Source organism: Quercus lobata, chromosome 2 (assembly GCF_001633185.2).
Source record: "Quercus lobata isolate SW786 chromosome 2, ValleyOak3.0 Primary Assembly, whole genome shotgun sequence".
Lineage (NCBI taxonomy): Eukaryota > Viridiplantae > Streptophyta > Magnoliopsida > Fagales > Fagaceae > Quercus > Quercus lobata.
The window spans coordinates 14,913,792-14,930,311 of record NC_044905.1 but is presented as its reverse complement, the minus strand read 5'-3'; the positions used below and the strand labels follow the sequence as shown (position 1 = coordinate 14,930,311).

The following is a 16,520-nucleotide window of genomic DNA, read 5'->3' as shown; positions in this document are numbered from 1 at the left end:
ATGCAAGATTACCCCAAATACTACCCATTTGTGACATTGCCCAAATAAGCAAAACAGCCCTAAAAGCAAATTTCTCATTTTTAGGCCAAATTCAGGTTATTAATTCAGCTGACCTGCTCCCTTGAATCAGACCTACGTTTTTTTGGATTCTTGTTAATTAATGCTTCTCTAAAATCCATTATAAAAGCATAAGCACCTCAGCCTACAAACACACAGCTACTCCCTCTGAAACTCTTGATTTGTTTGCCATTTTGTTTGTGGTTTAACTCTCCTTAAGCTCACTACTCACTAAAGCCTTAATTTGAGTACTAATCCTATCCCACTCACTTAAAACAACCCACATTACCCCATTCATGCCTTATGCACACATACTCACCAAAATCTTAGTTTAATACTTGCAGCACTGAGCTGAGATCTCTCTCTCCCTTCATACCATGCCAAATAACTCCTTTTTTATCACTATGCAGCCGTTAATATTTACTAATTGTTTTACTATGGGAGGCTACAATGTATTTGAGACTTTTTGGAATTTTTTCTTCATATTAATGTAATGATGGCTGAGAGTATTGTGGACCCTATTGAACAAAATACATAAGAATTTCTTGAAGTTAATACTTTATTAAATTTATTTAATAATTGAATATAAATTATCCTACCGCTAGAGGACTGATTTGAACTATGATGCTATAAAACTAATAATATAACAAACTAACAACAGTAACGTGTTTATTGGGTTTTATTGTTGTCTTCTTGTTAGGGTGCAGCCTTTATGTCTTGCTTGGGCGGGCTTACATGACACCGAAAGCCTTTGGGCTTTATTTCAAGAGCCCATCGTTGAGTTTCGGCTTGGCTACCCCATATTTTATTTGGGAACATCAAAATTTTTCCCCTAACAACGTCAAAACAAATGGAGCGTTGATTTTGGGTTCGTTTTTGTTTGTGATTTTGGTGGTTGGGGGTTTAGGTTGTGGGTGGTGGTGGTGGTTATCGCAGTGGGTGTGGGCGCCAGTGGCTGGTGGTAGATTGGTAGTGGGTGTGCGTAGCGGCAGTGTGTTGGGTTTTGTAATGGGTTTCGGTGGTGGTTATGGTAATGGGTGTAGGCGGTGGTGGTGGGTTGGGTTTTGCAGTGGGTTTCATAGTGGGTTTCGGTAGGTTTTGCAGTGGGTTTTGATGGGCAGTGGCAGTGGGTTGGGTTTCTAATGGTGGTGGTGGCTTGAGTTTTCTGATGGTGGCAGTGACTGTAAGTGGTGGCTTCGGTGTTTTTGTTTGGGAGAAGAGAGATACACTGAGAAAGAGAGAGGAAGAGATGTAGAGAATAAAAAAAGAATAAAGAAAGTATATTTTAATGAAGTGGTAAAAAATATAAAACCTTTGATGCTAGGTATATTATAAAGTGTGATGTTAAAATAGATAAAGTAGTGTTTTGAGATGCTAAATGTTATATTTTTTTAGCATTCTTGATGTGAATGCTCTAAATATGAGTCTCAAAGTAATGGCTTAATTAAATAAATTTTATATTATAGATCAAGGGTTTTGCATTGGATTTGCTAGTTATTTATTTACAAAACAAAAATAAAACTAAAAACAACAATTTATTTCATAAAAACGCTCCCCTTACATGACAACAAAACAAATAAATAATTACAATATTTCTTCTCCTAGTTACATTATAAGAAAAGTTGTGTAATCTTTACTCATAGTTACATTATTACCCAAAAAAAAAAAGTAAAATTATATAGGAAGACATAATATTGAACCCTAGATACAAGATCAGGGGCTAGGTTTCAAGATGAAATGTGTTTGATGTCCATCTTGCTTGACCTAAATTTGTATTCTATAAATTCATTGGACTTTCATGTCATGATTCATGCAACTCATCTAAGCATGTTATTTTTTTTTAGAAGAAGCTAACCATGTTATTTAAAGCATAACAAACTAAAAATAAAAATATGGAAAACTCATTCAATGAACAATGATTTTTCTCATAAGCATGTCTACTCTTCATATAAACTATTAAACCATATTTTGATTATTACATTATTTCATATATATATATATATATATATATGTATGTGTGTATGAGAGAGAGATATATATCTTTGAAATTACTTTGATCATTTCAAGTCATGCAAGTTGTGTAAAATTGTAAAATCATACAAAAACTTTGCATCATGAACATCTTATTTGACATGCCAAAAAGCCTAAACTACACAAATTAATTACATTCCTTTTTACCTCCGACACGTGGCATACCACAAATCGTTCCATTGCGAGGTTTGTAATAGTTTCAAAGCAGAGTGTAGAAAGGAAGCTACCCGGCCGCTCAGTCAAAATTCCCTCAAAATCCAATTCCCGCCAAAAACCCCCCAAAACACCAAAAGGTCCAAAACACATATATATACACAAAACCCATCATCACAACCCAACCCTCATCACAACACACACACAAATGGTCTCTGCAACTCCAACTCCTCCAGGTCCAGACCCAAGCATCAAGAGCTCTAAAAATGTGTACCACATCGGAGGCATCCAAGTCGAATTCCCGTACCAGCCGTACGGGTCGCAGCTCGCGTTCATGGGTCGGGTCATCTCGACTCTAGATCGAGCCCAGAGAGAGAACCACTGTCACGCGCTCCTCGAGTCCCCGACCGGTACCGGAAAATCGCTCTCGCTTCTCTGCTCCACTCTCGCTTGGCAGCAGAGCTGTAAATTGAAGAACCAGTTCGCCAATCTCACTCACTCCAAGCCCAATCCCGAGGCTTTCACCGATCCTCTCGCTCACGGTGGCGGATTTGTTCCAGAAGTGGAACCCTCAGGTACAACAACGATTTTCAAGATTGATTTTGAAAGTTTTAGCCTTAATGCGCTAGGGTTTTAAAGACAGTGAGAATTTAGTTCTTAACTTTTAGGTTATTGGATTTTGTGGTTGATGAATTTTGATGGTGGAGTTTAATTTATGAAATGGGGCAAACAGTCCCTTGATCAGTGTTTCTATTTCAATATTTGATGTGCTATGAAACTGGCATTGTGATTTTTATCAGGTAATGCGGGGCCGGAAAATTTGGACCCAACTCAATCTGCAGCAAACAACAAGAATCAAAAGAAAAAGGCAGCACCCACCATATATTATGCATCGTAAGTTTTATTCTATTGGTTCGCGGTTGGAAGCTTCTATTTTTCTATTTGTGTTGTGTTGTGTTGTTTATTTAGATAGTTTGCTTTTGAAAGTAATGAGGATTGTATTTGAAACTTCACATAAAATCCTAGCAGTTATTTAGTTTACTGATACTGCAGTTTGTGCCACTAGAAGTGTTTCAGTTTTCAAATGTACTTTCATATGTTAGACTGGGTTCAATTATTTATTTAGTTTTATGTTTTATTTTTGATATTGTTCTTTGATGTTGAGATAGGGATTACCTATCTTCTCATGTAGAGTTATAGTTACAATTTCATGGAGCAAAATTGATTCTATAGCTTCCGAGATTCTAATTTGAAACTGTCTGCAATTTGACATCAATCATTTCTTCTTGTCATTGTTATCAATGATTCAGTCAAAACATAAAATTTAAGTATTTGGGGTTGTACATTAATTATCTTTGTCTTTACCTTTGAGTTGCATTTGAATCTGAGAATTTAAAATCAAGGGATTCAAAGCACTATGGCTAGTAAAAATATGAATTGATTCATGTGAATTTGAACAACTCACTAATAAGCTTTAGCTAAACTGGCATCTCCTCCCCTTATATATCAGGTGGAGGGTGATGTTGTGAGTTCAAGACCCATCGGGTGTGTGTGTAACTTACCAACAAAATTGGAACAACACATGATGCATTTGAGTTTGAGAATTTGCTCTAAAAAAACATTTGTGTGTTGTGAATTTAAAAAATATCTTACGTTTAATTATTTCAAATTCTCATATTAATGAGGTTTAAATTCATTCATGAAATTCGTCAATAGAAAAAACTGGTGCTTGTCATATTGTATTCAAGCCATTAAAACTAAAAAATTGAAGTCCAAATTGTTTTCTCAAATTTTTTTAACTAAATAATGCTTGAAGTATTTGAGAAGTTTGAATGAAGATTTTACAAATTCATTTGTATTAGAACTATTTTTTTTTTTTGGTTTGGTATTGTCATATGTTGAATTCCATAATGGTTACAAATTGTTTTTTGTTTATTTAAGGAGGACACATTCACAAATTTCTCAAGTAATTCGTGAATATCGAAAAACTGCTTACCGGGTCCCGATGGCTGTTTTGGTAGGTTTACCTTTTCCTTGTCAGTTCATGCTCAGTTTGGAATCATTTCTCATATATATGTATCTGATAATTAGTTTGAGTTATCGTGCTTCTCAAATCCCTAGACATTGTACGAAGGAAATTTGTGTGATTATCTACCCTCATTGTAGTGTTTAGTCTATTTTCTTGAATATGATCTTTCTGTTATTCCAATAGAAGTATTATCATTTGTAAATTGATCATTTTTCCTATCAGGAGGGTTTTTATTTTTTAAATGATTATGCCAATTGTAAGCATTTTATATGGATATTTCTTATGCTTGACAGTTGCATGAATTTGGCTAAATAGGTCTTTGAATCTATTAATTGAACAAGAGTTAGGTTCAAGTTACACCTAGTAAAACTCTTGTTTATAGTAAATTCAATTGACATGAACAAATAGAACATGTAATTCAATGGTAGGATTTTCAAAATATTAATTCAATAAAAAGTTATTTAATGGTTTAATATTAATACATAAGGTATAACTTGAAATCTAGTCAATTAAACAAATATTGTTTTTGCTTTTAAAAAATATTTAGGATCATTTGGATTTGTCCTATTTTCTTGTTTTTACAGGTCAAAATATCATTTGATTGGCTTCTCTTCTATATTGTCCAAAGCGCAGCCAAGTGTAATTAACAATATAGTTGAAATTGGATGGATAAGCTGGAGTACATTCTAAGCTTTTAAACACTTTATGGGATTTTTTTCTCTTTATTTCCTATTGTTAATTGACCATTCCAAAACCAACTTTCTTTTTTGCAATAAAGATGCATTTTTGGATGGTTATTTAGTTATCTTTGGATATATGGGGTAGAATTTGCATTCTTCTATTCCATAGGGGCAAATAGCTTTTTTGAACAAGAATCTTTTTGAATAATGTCTCTTGTGTGTACTCTTGATTTTGACTCTCTCTCTCTCTCTTCTCCTACCCCTTCCCCCCCCCCCCCCCCCCCCCCAAAAAAAATTTCTTCCAGGCGTCTAGGAAGCACTACTGCACCAACAAGCATATACGAGGGAAAGATAATATTGATGAAGAATGGTGCCTTTTTGACCTAAAGACTCTTTTTTTAGTATATATATTAGAATAATTCCTTTATATATCCTGGCTGACAATGTTGTTTGGAAACTTCCAGCAAGTTGCTTTTGAGGGATCGAGAAGTGGGATGCCCAGAATTTAAGTGAGTTATATCTATAGTTGTATATGCTCCCTAAATTTTAACTCTCTTTATTAATGGCGCTATGTTATGTGGAAGTAATAGCAATCTAATTTCTTTACTGCAAATAGAAATGCACATAAAGTCAAGGGACATCCATCACTGCAGAAGGGAGGATGCCATGAGGCTCATGATATAGAAGATCTTGTGAGAGTTGGACAAGTTGTGAAAGGTTCATTTTTGTTTTTTCATATATATTAAATTTATTTCTAACACATGTCATGTTGCTTTAAAAAAAAAAAAAATCTAAACAGCAATTTTCTACTTTCTCTAGGTTGTTCATATTATGCAGCACGTTCTATGGCAGATGATGCACAATTGGTTTTCTGTCCATACAGCTACGTCATTAATCCAGTCATTCGAGGAGCGATGGATGTAGATATTAAAGAAGCCATTGTGATTCTTGATGAAGCCCAGTATGTTTCACAACCTCATTTAATTACTTTTTAACTTTTTAGAACCTTGTTGAGAGAATGTGAATAATAAAAGAAATCAGTAAGTTTGCAGTGTATAACCTAGACAATTAATAAGATTTTTGACTGATAGGTGTTGAATTTCTAATTTCTTAAATCTCATTTTTCTACACTGGTTTTGGGAGAATATGCAAACTCATAGATTGGTTTCTTTTTCTTCATGGAGTGCAAAGTAGTTTTTTCCCTGATATGTATACATGAATTTCATGATAGATTTTGTTGATTTTAATCTTGCCAGTTGGCATAACTTTGAGGTTCCCCAAAAAGTTTTATTTTATATAATTCTTGATGTTCCATACAATCCCATGTCACAACACGTGGAGGGAGTTTTCTAAAGCACAATGTAGACAATGCATTTATATTAATGCTCTGCATGTTCTTAAATATCAAGTTTAGAAGCATCTCCTTTTGGAGACCTGTAAAAACAATACATTTGCCTGTTTAGGGCATGGATTATGTGCTTGCCTCCAGATATATGCATGTCTATTTTGTTCTTTAGAAAATGTATTTCATATTCAACAAGTTATTAAGGTTGGATTTTTTTTTTTTAAAAAAAAAAAAAAATTTTCATATCAGTTTCTCTACTTCTAAATTAATATAACTTGTTTGCAGCAACATAGAGGATATTGCTCGAGACGCTGGCAGTGTGGATCTTGAAGAAGACATTTTGTACAGTAGGTTATGAAATTAATACCTTTTTTTTTTTGCATGATCTTATGAGTTGCTTATAGTTGTTGTACCTTTTGAAAGAATTGCAGACGGAACTAGAGCATCTCTGCACAGTGGATGTTCTAACTTATCAACCTTTATATGAAATGACAGAGGTAATTGTTTTAGATGCTATTCTCACTGTAGTTTTGTCCAAAATTCCTTTATGATGTAACGGTCCAATGAGTGTCACTAATGTTTAGGACCTTATAAGTTGGATTGAGCGGAGGAAAAGTACACTAGAGAAACGTGACTTCCAGCACCACATCTCTTGGTGAGTCGACTTGTTTCTTAACAATGCTTGTGATGCTGCCTAAACACAATAGAAGCTAATGGTCTTGCAAATTAAATTGATTGGCCTTGCTTTTTTTGGACACATGTTTAGCCATAGAGGAGCTATTCCATATAAATATTTTATTGGCCCAAATATTATATCATACATGATTTCTTTAAGAGACATTCCACTTTTAATTATGAAATTGTGAGACCCTGATAAAATGGGGTGTCTACAGAAATTCCTTGGAAAATTAGAAAAGTGTTGTGGTCTCCTTAATCCCATTTTCAAGAATGAAAGAAATCATGTGTCTAATTTAGATACAGGCTTTTAAGATATCAGAAATTTTATATTGCATCATAGTTTTGGGTAAATTATCAATCTTGATAATATTAGTGTTCTGAGGTACACAGCACATGAGGTGTATGTGGGTCAGTTATGTGTTGAATTTGCATACCAATTACCAAAATTTTCCTTGGTTTTTACTCTGCTTTCTTTATTGGTGGTTTATCATAAGATTTTGTTCTTGGTTCACCTGATACTTGTCAACTTATGGCTAAATCAATTTTGTCATTTGTATCTTTTTCAACAGGAAATGATTGTTCATTAGCGTGATTTTTAATTTTAATTATTTACTTTTCTCAGAAAAGCTACTTGTTATATCCTTATACTGAACTGCTTAAATTATAATCCTAATTAAATATCTCTTGTGGGATATTAGCATACTTGGTGCATCGTATTTGCAATAAATTGTTTTGTTTCTGCTTCCATTATACCAATAATAAAGGAAGTATATGAGTATCATGAGTGTTCACTTCTTTTTGTTCTTTTTAAATATATCTCAGTTGGACTGGTGATAAGGCTTTAAGAGAGCTCCAAGAGGCTAATATTTCACAGCAGTGCTTCCCAATCTTGCTAGAATGTGCCACGAAGGTATCTTGAGTATAAGATTTATTAATTCATTGAGGCTTGATTCTTTTCATTTTCTGCTGAAACTTCTTTATTTATTTGATTAAGGCAATTAAAGCTGCTACAGATTTAGAGTCGGATGTAGCACGTTTAAGTGGCATGTCAGTAATAACTTTGGAAGGTACAGCCTACATATTTTCATGTTTTTGTATCCTGAGCTTACCTATTGGCTATTCAAGACTAATTATTGCAATTGACTGTTTTTTGAAAATGTTATGCAGGGTTATTCTCTTCTCTAACTTACTTTTTCTCAAGAAATGGGAGTCACATTTATGATTATCAGCTTGCTTTACAACGATGTGTCAAAAGAGATGCTGGTAAGTGGAAGGCTATCTTTTGTAGATTTTCTGGAAGGTTCACTGCCTGAAGTTTGAATCATGTCATATTGGTTTGTTGGTTATTGATTTTTTTAACCACTTTGCTGTTATTATTGTCACGAAGAACTTAGATCACCATTCTTTTGTCTCTCTTGACTCTTTTTGTGAGATAAGTTACTGCTGTAGCTAAAGTTCAGTCACTACTTTTTATTTTATTGTTGTATCAGGAAAAGTTGGCAATTGGACACATACTTTCAGTTTGTGGTGCTTGAATCCAGCTGTTGTTTTTAGAGACATTGCTGATCTTTCTTTGTCTGTCATATTAACATCTGGGTAAGTGTACTGCATAAGCACACTTGAACTGCTAACAGAGTTGTAGTTGTGATCCTTAGTTACTGGATTGAGATCCAGTGACCGGGTGCAATCAGTTTCAAGGGCTGAGATTAAAATTTAAGTTTGTAACTTTTCCCCTCAGCCCTTGAATAAGAAAGTTAAAAGTAAAATTTTCTAGTCGAAGGACTGAGGGAAAAAGTCAACTTTTCAACTTTTAATCTTAACCCTGTAAACTAATTGCATCTGGTGCAATACCAATGGATCTCAATCCTAATTACTAGACCAGAAAGTAGGAATTGACTCTTTACAACTTTGTAATATTCTAGTGTCCACAGCTTTCTGGGCAAGCATGTCCATTAGCAAAAGGACTTCATAATGTTCAAAATTGACCTCTCTTGACCTGCCTGGATGGTCATGTTCTTCCCAAAATAGGCCATCGTAGTAATTTGCTAAAATAAAGTTAGCATAACTATTGCTGTACACACAAGCACTCTTAACTTTCACAAAAAAATTGACATATATGATGTCTCAGACTGTGATGCAACTTGAAGGGAAGTTCACAGATCATTGGTTGTGTTTTTTTAAGTTCCCCACAATTTTTCTTCTGTTGCCATGTCCCAAAGTAAAATTTTCATTCTACAATATTACTCACCTAGGTTTTTTGGTAATTTAGGACTTTGTCTCCAATGAATACCTTTTCATCTGAGCTTGGGGTTCAGTTTGGAACTTGTTTGGAAGCTCCACATGTGATTGATGTTGAGTCACAGGTTTGATTGGCATTACTTTTCCCTTGTATGCATTGGTTTGTCTTGGTTCACAGCTATTCTACTATGGCTTATCAACCTTGTCACTGCAGGTGTGGTCTGCTATAATACCCACTGGTCCAGGTAATTATCCACTGAATGCAAGTTATAAAACAGCAGATGCATATGCATTTCAGGTATTTCTTCCTTTTCTCATTGATTTTAATTAATCTGATAATGTATTCTCCTTTAATTTGTGTATAATTTATTGTTTGTTGTGAAGGATGCACTTGGGAAATCTTTAGAGGAGATTTTTAACATTGTTCCAGGAGGTTGTCTAGTGTTCTTCCCAAGTTATAAGCTGATGGAGAAACTATGCAATCGTTGGTCTGAAACTGGTCAATGGTCACAGCTAACTACAAAAAAATCCCTTTTTGTTGGTAAGACTTCTTCTGTCCCCTTTTAACCCTCGTGTATGTTAATCTTTTAATGAGCAATATTCCTTTTATAAATTGTAATGAACAATGCTAAGTCACTGAGTGCTTTTTTTTAGCATTGATGTTAAAGTTGAGCCCATCTTACTTGGCATTTGTACCTGAGTTGATTTTTCATCGTCTCTTAGCAGTATTTTTTTTTTTTTTTTTTATATGGTTAATGGAGAGTGCTTATTTTGCTTTGGTTTGTGCAGAGCCAAGAGGAGGAAGCCAAGATGATTTTGAACCTGTTTTGAAAGGTTACTATGACTCAATTCGTCTAGGCAATAAACCTGCTTTTGGGAGAAAGAGTCGGGTAAAGAAAACAGACCTTAATCACTTCAACACGGTCGAGTCCCCAGAAAATTTAAAGAAAGGAGCTGCGTTTCTGGCAGTTTTCCGAGGAAAGGTACGCACTTAAATTTCATTACTGACAGCAACCTTTTACTTTTAGTTATAGCTTCATTCTTGGAAAAAAAATTTAAATGTAAAGGTTGACATTATCTTCTACTCCAAATAGTTTCTTTTGGTTGGCATCACCAGATTTTGCACTTGTAATTAACATGGTCATTTTGGTCTTCTACGTTGTTTAATTACTGGAAGAATGTATGTTATGGAGCTATGGTGCACATATTTTTGTGCCATGGGACACTGGTGCTGTTTGTAAAAATTACTGATTAACCTTTTTAAATTTCAAAGACATGAGGCGAACATGCTGTTCTAGCATTATAATAGCCAAAGCACAGTCTTGTAAATAACAGATCCTTTTGTTGAGTTTGCATATGCTCATTATATTATGCTTTCAGGTTTCAGAAGGAATTGACTTCTCTGATGATAATGCCCGTGTGGTTGTATCCTTTTTGCCGGAAGCCTGATGTCAAATTTTCTTATTTTTGGTTTTGGGTAGTGGTCTATTGCCACTTCAGCCTGCAAGACATTTCTACTAGTGGAAGAGAATAAAAAACTTTTGTTTAGTGTCTTTGACTCTTTGTAAATTACTGAATCTTAATTAACTAAAAGTATTAATTTTAATTAGAAAATGTCTATTCCTATCTTTTACTTAAATGATTGTTGACTATTGATAGTGTGAGTTCTTGACTATCTCAGATAATTGTTGGAATTCCTTTTCCCAACATGTAAGAGTTCTTTCCTCTCTTAGATGCTTTGTGAAGAAGAAATAATTACTAAATAAGATATAATTTTCTGATTGCTGGAACTTCTTATCAGGTTTGATATTCAAGTATCGTTAAAGAAGAAATATAATGATACACATAAATCATCCAAAGGCCTTCTAAGTGGGAATGAGTGGTACTGTAACCAAGCCTTCCGAGCTCTAAATCAAGCTGCAGGTATGCTCTGTCATGATTTCACTTTCTATGTTTCTAATTGGATTGATTATTGTATTTATATATATAAAAAACTTTCTTGCATTTTTGAGGGTTATGAAGTGTTTTATTATTTTATTCAGCTGAAGTATTTTTCTCTGCAATTTCTTGTATCACATTTAAATGACAAGTTTTTATGCATCTCTGATAGTTGTTGAGCTTGGTAATTATTTTTATTATTATTAATTTTTTTAAGAAAGTAACCACCTTTTTCTTTTTGCAGGACGTTGTATACGACATAGGTTTGATTATGGAGCCATTATCCTATTAGGTAAATTTTTTGGGCTTACTGATTTTGTTGTCCTTTTCAATTAGCTTCATTGATAGTTATCTCTATTCAAGTTTTATATCTCCTAGAAAAATATATTGAAATAAATGCAGCTTCCAGAAAGATACTTCCTGTGCCCAATCAGGCAAGTGTGGTGAGATTTTTTATGCACTCTTCAGATTCCTAGATTAACTATAAAGCTTCTGCCTGCAGCTGTAGCAACCCACCCTTTTTTCTTTTGGGTTTGAGTGGTAGCTTCAAGCTCAAATTCTGTAGTGTCTTAAACTTCAATTAAACTAACCGCAAACCCATGTGATGTGTGAGAATAAATAATTATTTTGTAATTTTGATATAATGTATAATTCGTTCTCTAAAATTTATTCAAGATGATTTGTTCTCCCTAAAAGTTAAACAATTTCTAAAATTATTTTCCATTTTTCAATCTCTACCAATATATCATTCTATTATTTTGAGTGTGTTTGATGGATATTATTCCTTTGTGAGGTGGTTCATATTCTTCAAAATTATGTTATAGTGTGCTATATATATATATATATATTTTTTTTTGGTACAACTAAACTTTTTAAGTTTCAAATAAATTATTCAAATTCTTCATTCTCTTAAAGGAAATTATCATGATAATCAAAACTCATAACAAAATTACACCTAATATTACTCAAATAATTGATAGGCACATTCAAATGCATAACCAATATTGTGTTTTGATATAAGTTCAAATTCTCAATTCCAAAATAACTAACTATTAACCTAAACAAAAATCAAACCAAAGTTGTAAGAGAGAGGGAGAAAGACCACCTGTGATGGGGAGCGTAGTAACAATAAATGCTACTCTTTAACTTTTAGATATATATAGATATAGATTATTATTTCCTCTGTTGGGTGTTGCTGCAAGTCAAAATTTTCTTTAGTATCATTATTATTTTTTCAATTTTTGGTATTTTAATGCTGATTGAACTATCCCCTTTAATCTAGCTACCTTTGACTTTGAGGGTAATTGTTTTTTGCAAGCAGATGAGCGCTATCAGGAAGAAAGGAATAGAGCATACGTATCAAAGTGGCTAAGGAAGTCAATTAGACAATATGACAGCTTTGACTCTTCAAAAGACAGATTAAAATTGTTTTTCGAAGATGTGAAGGTCCGGTATACGTTGCCATTGTTGGTTGTTAATCCAATTTCCAATTTCTTTTTCTTTAATGTTTAAATTGTTGGATGAACGATATATGCTAAGAGGTTCACTTGCTTGCAGGAGTGGGTTGGGAAGAATACTGTAAATGTATTACAGAATTTTGACATTAAAGAGGAAAAGTCTGAAAGTGCGATTGTTGTGGGTCAAAGTAAAGGGCTTAGAAGAAATGAAAATCAGAAACTGAACAAGTCTGATCATTATGGACGGAAAAGGATTTCTATGACAAAGTATGATGCTTCCCTTCCTTTGCAGAAATCTCAAGGTAATGTCAAAGTTCAGGCATCTCTGAAAATGGATGAGGACACTAGCAACTGTATAGAATATGTTGACCTTGAGTGCAGTTTTCAGAAAGACACAAGGTAGCTCCAGAATCCCTTTGTTCAATAATTTTGTAAATTATTAGTGTTGTTCTTCTGGGTAACTGGACAGACCACTGGTCTTCTGGTAAAATGATTTGAAGCAGCCTCTTGAAGATTCTGGATCAAAATTTTGAGTTTTACTATGTAGAAGTGTGAGCAGGAAAGTAGCGTATGCTGTATGGGTTGAAGGTCTCCCACCACTTACCAAGAGGGAATAAAATAAAAGAACCAGATAGTAGTAAATGGAACTGAGAACCAAAAATTATGAACTTTAATTTTGTGACTTCTTTTAATTTCTACCTTTTTTTAGCTGGATCAGATAGACATAATTCCTGTCTTGAGCAAAAAATAAGAACGAAGTTATTCATGCAATAATATGTTCTGCATAAAAATTATCCATCCATGATAGGTGTTTTTGATTTGTTCAGTCTGTGTGTTGTTCAGGCCCCTGGCTTGCTTTTCAGCATCTGCTATCTAAATTTTGCCTTACGGTAATCAGCTGGGAAATTATGAAATATCTTCCTGACTGTTTAAGTAATTATGAAAAAGTTACAACTACATTACAAGGAAGGTCATCTTTTTGCAGGTGCTCTGAGGATTTTTCCATGGCATTCTCTGTTGAAGATCCAGATGTATCTATTGTCAAAGAAACCCCATGCTCTACTAGTCCAGGATCCTTGTCTAAGGATGAAAACTCTTGTTCAACCATAATTGAGGATTCTACTGAATTTCCAGATCATGTATCAGTTCATTCAATCTGTTTAGCTAGCGAAGGGAAATCACTTTCTGGTGCCCAGTGTTCAGTGGTAGTTACTCCTGAAAAGAATATCACTATGAACACCTACAGTTCTATGCCAGATATGGAATCATCTTTGAATTTAAGTGTTAATTCTCATACCCAAAAAAGGAGAAAGTCCATGGGAACTCCACTTATTAACCTTATAGAAGATGAACAATCCGATGCCCCCAATGCTATAACCCCTGTCTATACTGGTTTAACAAGAAGCTCAATGGCTAGCAAAGATGCAAATCGCAGAATTGAATTTGGTTTAGAGTCTAGTTGTGCAGAACACAAATCTAAGAAGTCCAGTGTTTCTCGATTGCTCACAAAGGACAATTATGTTGCTTCATGTGTGCCTCCTATTTCTTTTGTGGAGAAAAGATTACAAATTTCTTGTTTTCTCTGCAAAAGCCCTTTGGGTCTTCCTGAGAACCATCTATATGTAATGTGCCTGTTAACATCATCATCGAAAGTCCACCTAGCATCTGTTCTAAAAGAGAAATTGGAACCTCATGATGTGAATACACCTACAAGCATACAAGTTGTCATGACTGACATTTTATCTGTTCATCCACAGCTCTATTCCAGAAGATCTGAAGGTGCTCCGGGACAGGGTGTTTGGTGTGAAGAAGATGGGTGTGTATTCAATACCATTTTCTGTCCTTTCTGCAGTAACCCCAACAGCTGTCTTGGTGTGCAGATTGTGGCTACTGATGCATCAAATGTTCATTTACTTAATAAGGTATCCCAATAAACTCACAGTGCATTTTATTGTTCTTGAATCTTGCAATTGTTTGATGCTTAGATTTAAAGGTACTTATGATTTATGCCATTAGTCCTGCTTTGGTAACTCTTTCCCTACTGACAATTATTATTGTGACTGCAAATCATGGCCAGATATTGTTTTACCGTGCGCATTTGGAAATTAAGAATCTTGAAACATCAAGTGACAAGGTTTCAGAGGAAAAGGTAAGTTTGTAATATATGATTTCTCAGTCATTTGTGTAATGCTTAAAAGGGTTGTTAATTAATTGTCATAACACTTAAAATGCTTCTATGGTTTATGTGTGTGCTTGTGTGCATGGCAGCTGTTAAGATAGGGAAGATATATGAGAAGAAACTAAAATTGAAATTGTTAACTGATGGATGGTGGGAAATAGATGAATAGAACAAAAATAAAAGAGATAAGTATGCCCATGAATTTAAAATTTCAGAACCTCTTGCATCAAGAATTTTTTGTTGGTCTTATCTTGTAAGTTGTCACTAATGACTTAGCAATAGCAAGATTCTGGTTCCTAGAATGTTTGGTAGGCAAAAATAAATTTCTTTTGGCTATATTATTAATATAGTGATGAAGATTTATTTTCACAAATTCATCTTAAGTACTAAATCATTTTAATCAGTAACTTGAACTATACTCTCTTTGGAAAAGGATAAATAACATTTTTAAGCATGATTGTAGAATTTGTTGCCAGCCAGTGGCTCAGGCATGGAAAAAGAAGCCATCTTGAATTCCATTGATAAATTCTCTTACTCCCCACAGCAACAGAATTCAGGAGGCTGGAGGACTACAAAATCGAAGGTTAGAAATTAAGAGATGTTTCAAGCCCTTGATTCTGGAGCATTTTACATTGCTAGAAGTTACATTCCATTTTTGTAATGTTGCAGTTAAAACTACCAAAGAAAGGCTTGCTTTCTAATTCAGAAGGTTAATCTTGAAGAAGCATATTGGACTTCAAATGCATATATGATTTTGAAAAGTATAGATTGGGAAGATCATGTGCTTCTCCATACCTTGGTTACACCTTGAAAATTAAAAGCTGGGCCAAGATGTTGCCTCTGGAAGTTGAGTTTCCAGTTGATGTGCTTCACCCCCTTGATTAGCTTTTGGGAGTTGAGCATTCACCAGCAACTCTTGCAATCTCCAAAAGTCTAATGGGGGTAGACTGTATTCTGTTGCCCTGGGGCATTGTAGAGGAATCACTAATTACTTAACTGCAGCAGCAGTATCAGCACCATCAGTGTTCCATATCCTATAGAGGAACTGAGGAGCTAGTTGACCTTGCAGCTCATGATAAGGTGAAGCCAGTTGGATTATTGCAGTTCCTGGTAAGGTGCAGTCAGTTGGATTGGATGACTGGTGTTTATGGTTCTAATTTAAGTTGTTTATAAGGTATGATTATGGCCCTAAAGTCATTTTTGATCTGGTCTTTTGTTTATATCAAAAAAAAAAATAGTGTAGTCTGACCACTTCTAAGGTGGAGTTTAGTAGCATTTTGGAGTTAATTTACAGATCAAGATCTTTAATTGCAATTAAGATAAGACATGTTTGTATGTTGGTATCATTCTTATCACATCCAAGGACCAGTGAGAAAAAACATTGCAGGTTGTAATATATTGTATTGAGCATTTTGGAATGCTGCACATATTTAAGATCTTCATTTCATTTAAGATAAGAGATGGTATCATAATTATGATTAAATATTTAAATTCATAATTTTCTAACAGTTTAAACTTTTTGAACAATATTCTCAATTTTTTTTTTAGGACAATAAGTATTTTTTTTTTGGTATTAAAACAAGTGGTTTGGAGTTTGAATCCTATTTCAACCCTACCTTTCAATTCTATTACAAATAACTAGGATCTCGAAACATGGGATGTATTAAAAATTTATGCAACATATAGCATGTAAACACATACTGCTTAAAGTAGTTAAGTACTTGGATTTGGCATA

General features: G+C 34.1%; 1 protein-coding gene across 2 annotated transcripts; it reads left to right on the top strand.

Moving 5' to 3' along the window:
* The first annotated feature begins 2,365 nt into the window (after nucleotides 1-2,365).
* On the top strand, nucleotides 2,366-16,115 carry LOC115974660 (Fanconi anemia group J protein homolog). 2 transcript variants are annotated; one of them, XM_031095116.1, is made up of 28 exons: nucleotides 2,366-2,816; nucleotides 3,042-3,135; nucleotides 4,183-4,258; nucleotides 5,256-5,320; nucleotides 5,415-5,459; nucleotides 5,567-5,667; nucleotides 5,770-5,911; nucleotides 6,581-6,642; nucleotides 6,719-6,792; nucleotides 6,880-6,950; nucleotides 7,796-7,883; nucleotides 7,968-8,040; nucleotides 8,141-8,236; nucleotides 8,464-8,569; nucleotides 9,243-9,336; nucleotides 9,426-9,509; nucleotides 9,596-9,752; nucleotides 10,001-10,194; nucleotides 10,592-10,636; nucleotides 10,893-10,921; nucleotides 11,013-11,134; nucleotides 11,394-11,441; nucleotides 12,471-12,595; nucleotides 12,707-13,005; nucleotides 13,592-14,528; nucleotides 14,684-14,755; nucleotides 15,330-15,368; nucleotides 15,455-16,115. In XM_031095116.1, the coding sequence occupies exons 1-28, from the start codon at nucleotides 2,450-2,452 to the stop codon at nucleotides 15,497-15,499; spliced, it is 3,750 nt and encodes a 1,249-aa protein (XP_030950976.1). In that variant the 5' UTR covers nucleotides 2,366-2,449; the 3' UTR covers nucleotides 15,500-16,115. The 2 variants fall into 2 exon arrangements, with proteins under 2 accessions (XP_030950976.1, XP_030950975.1); XM_031095115.1 differs by having other exon boundaries at nucleotides 2,367-2,816; nucleotides 15,249-15,368.
* The last annotated feature ends 405 nt before the right edge of the window (nucleotides 16,116-16,520 follow it).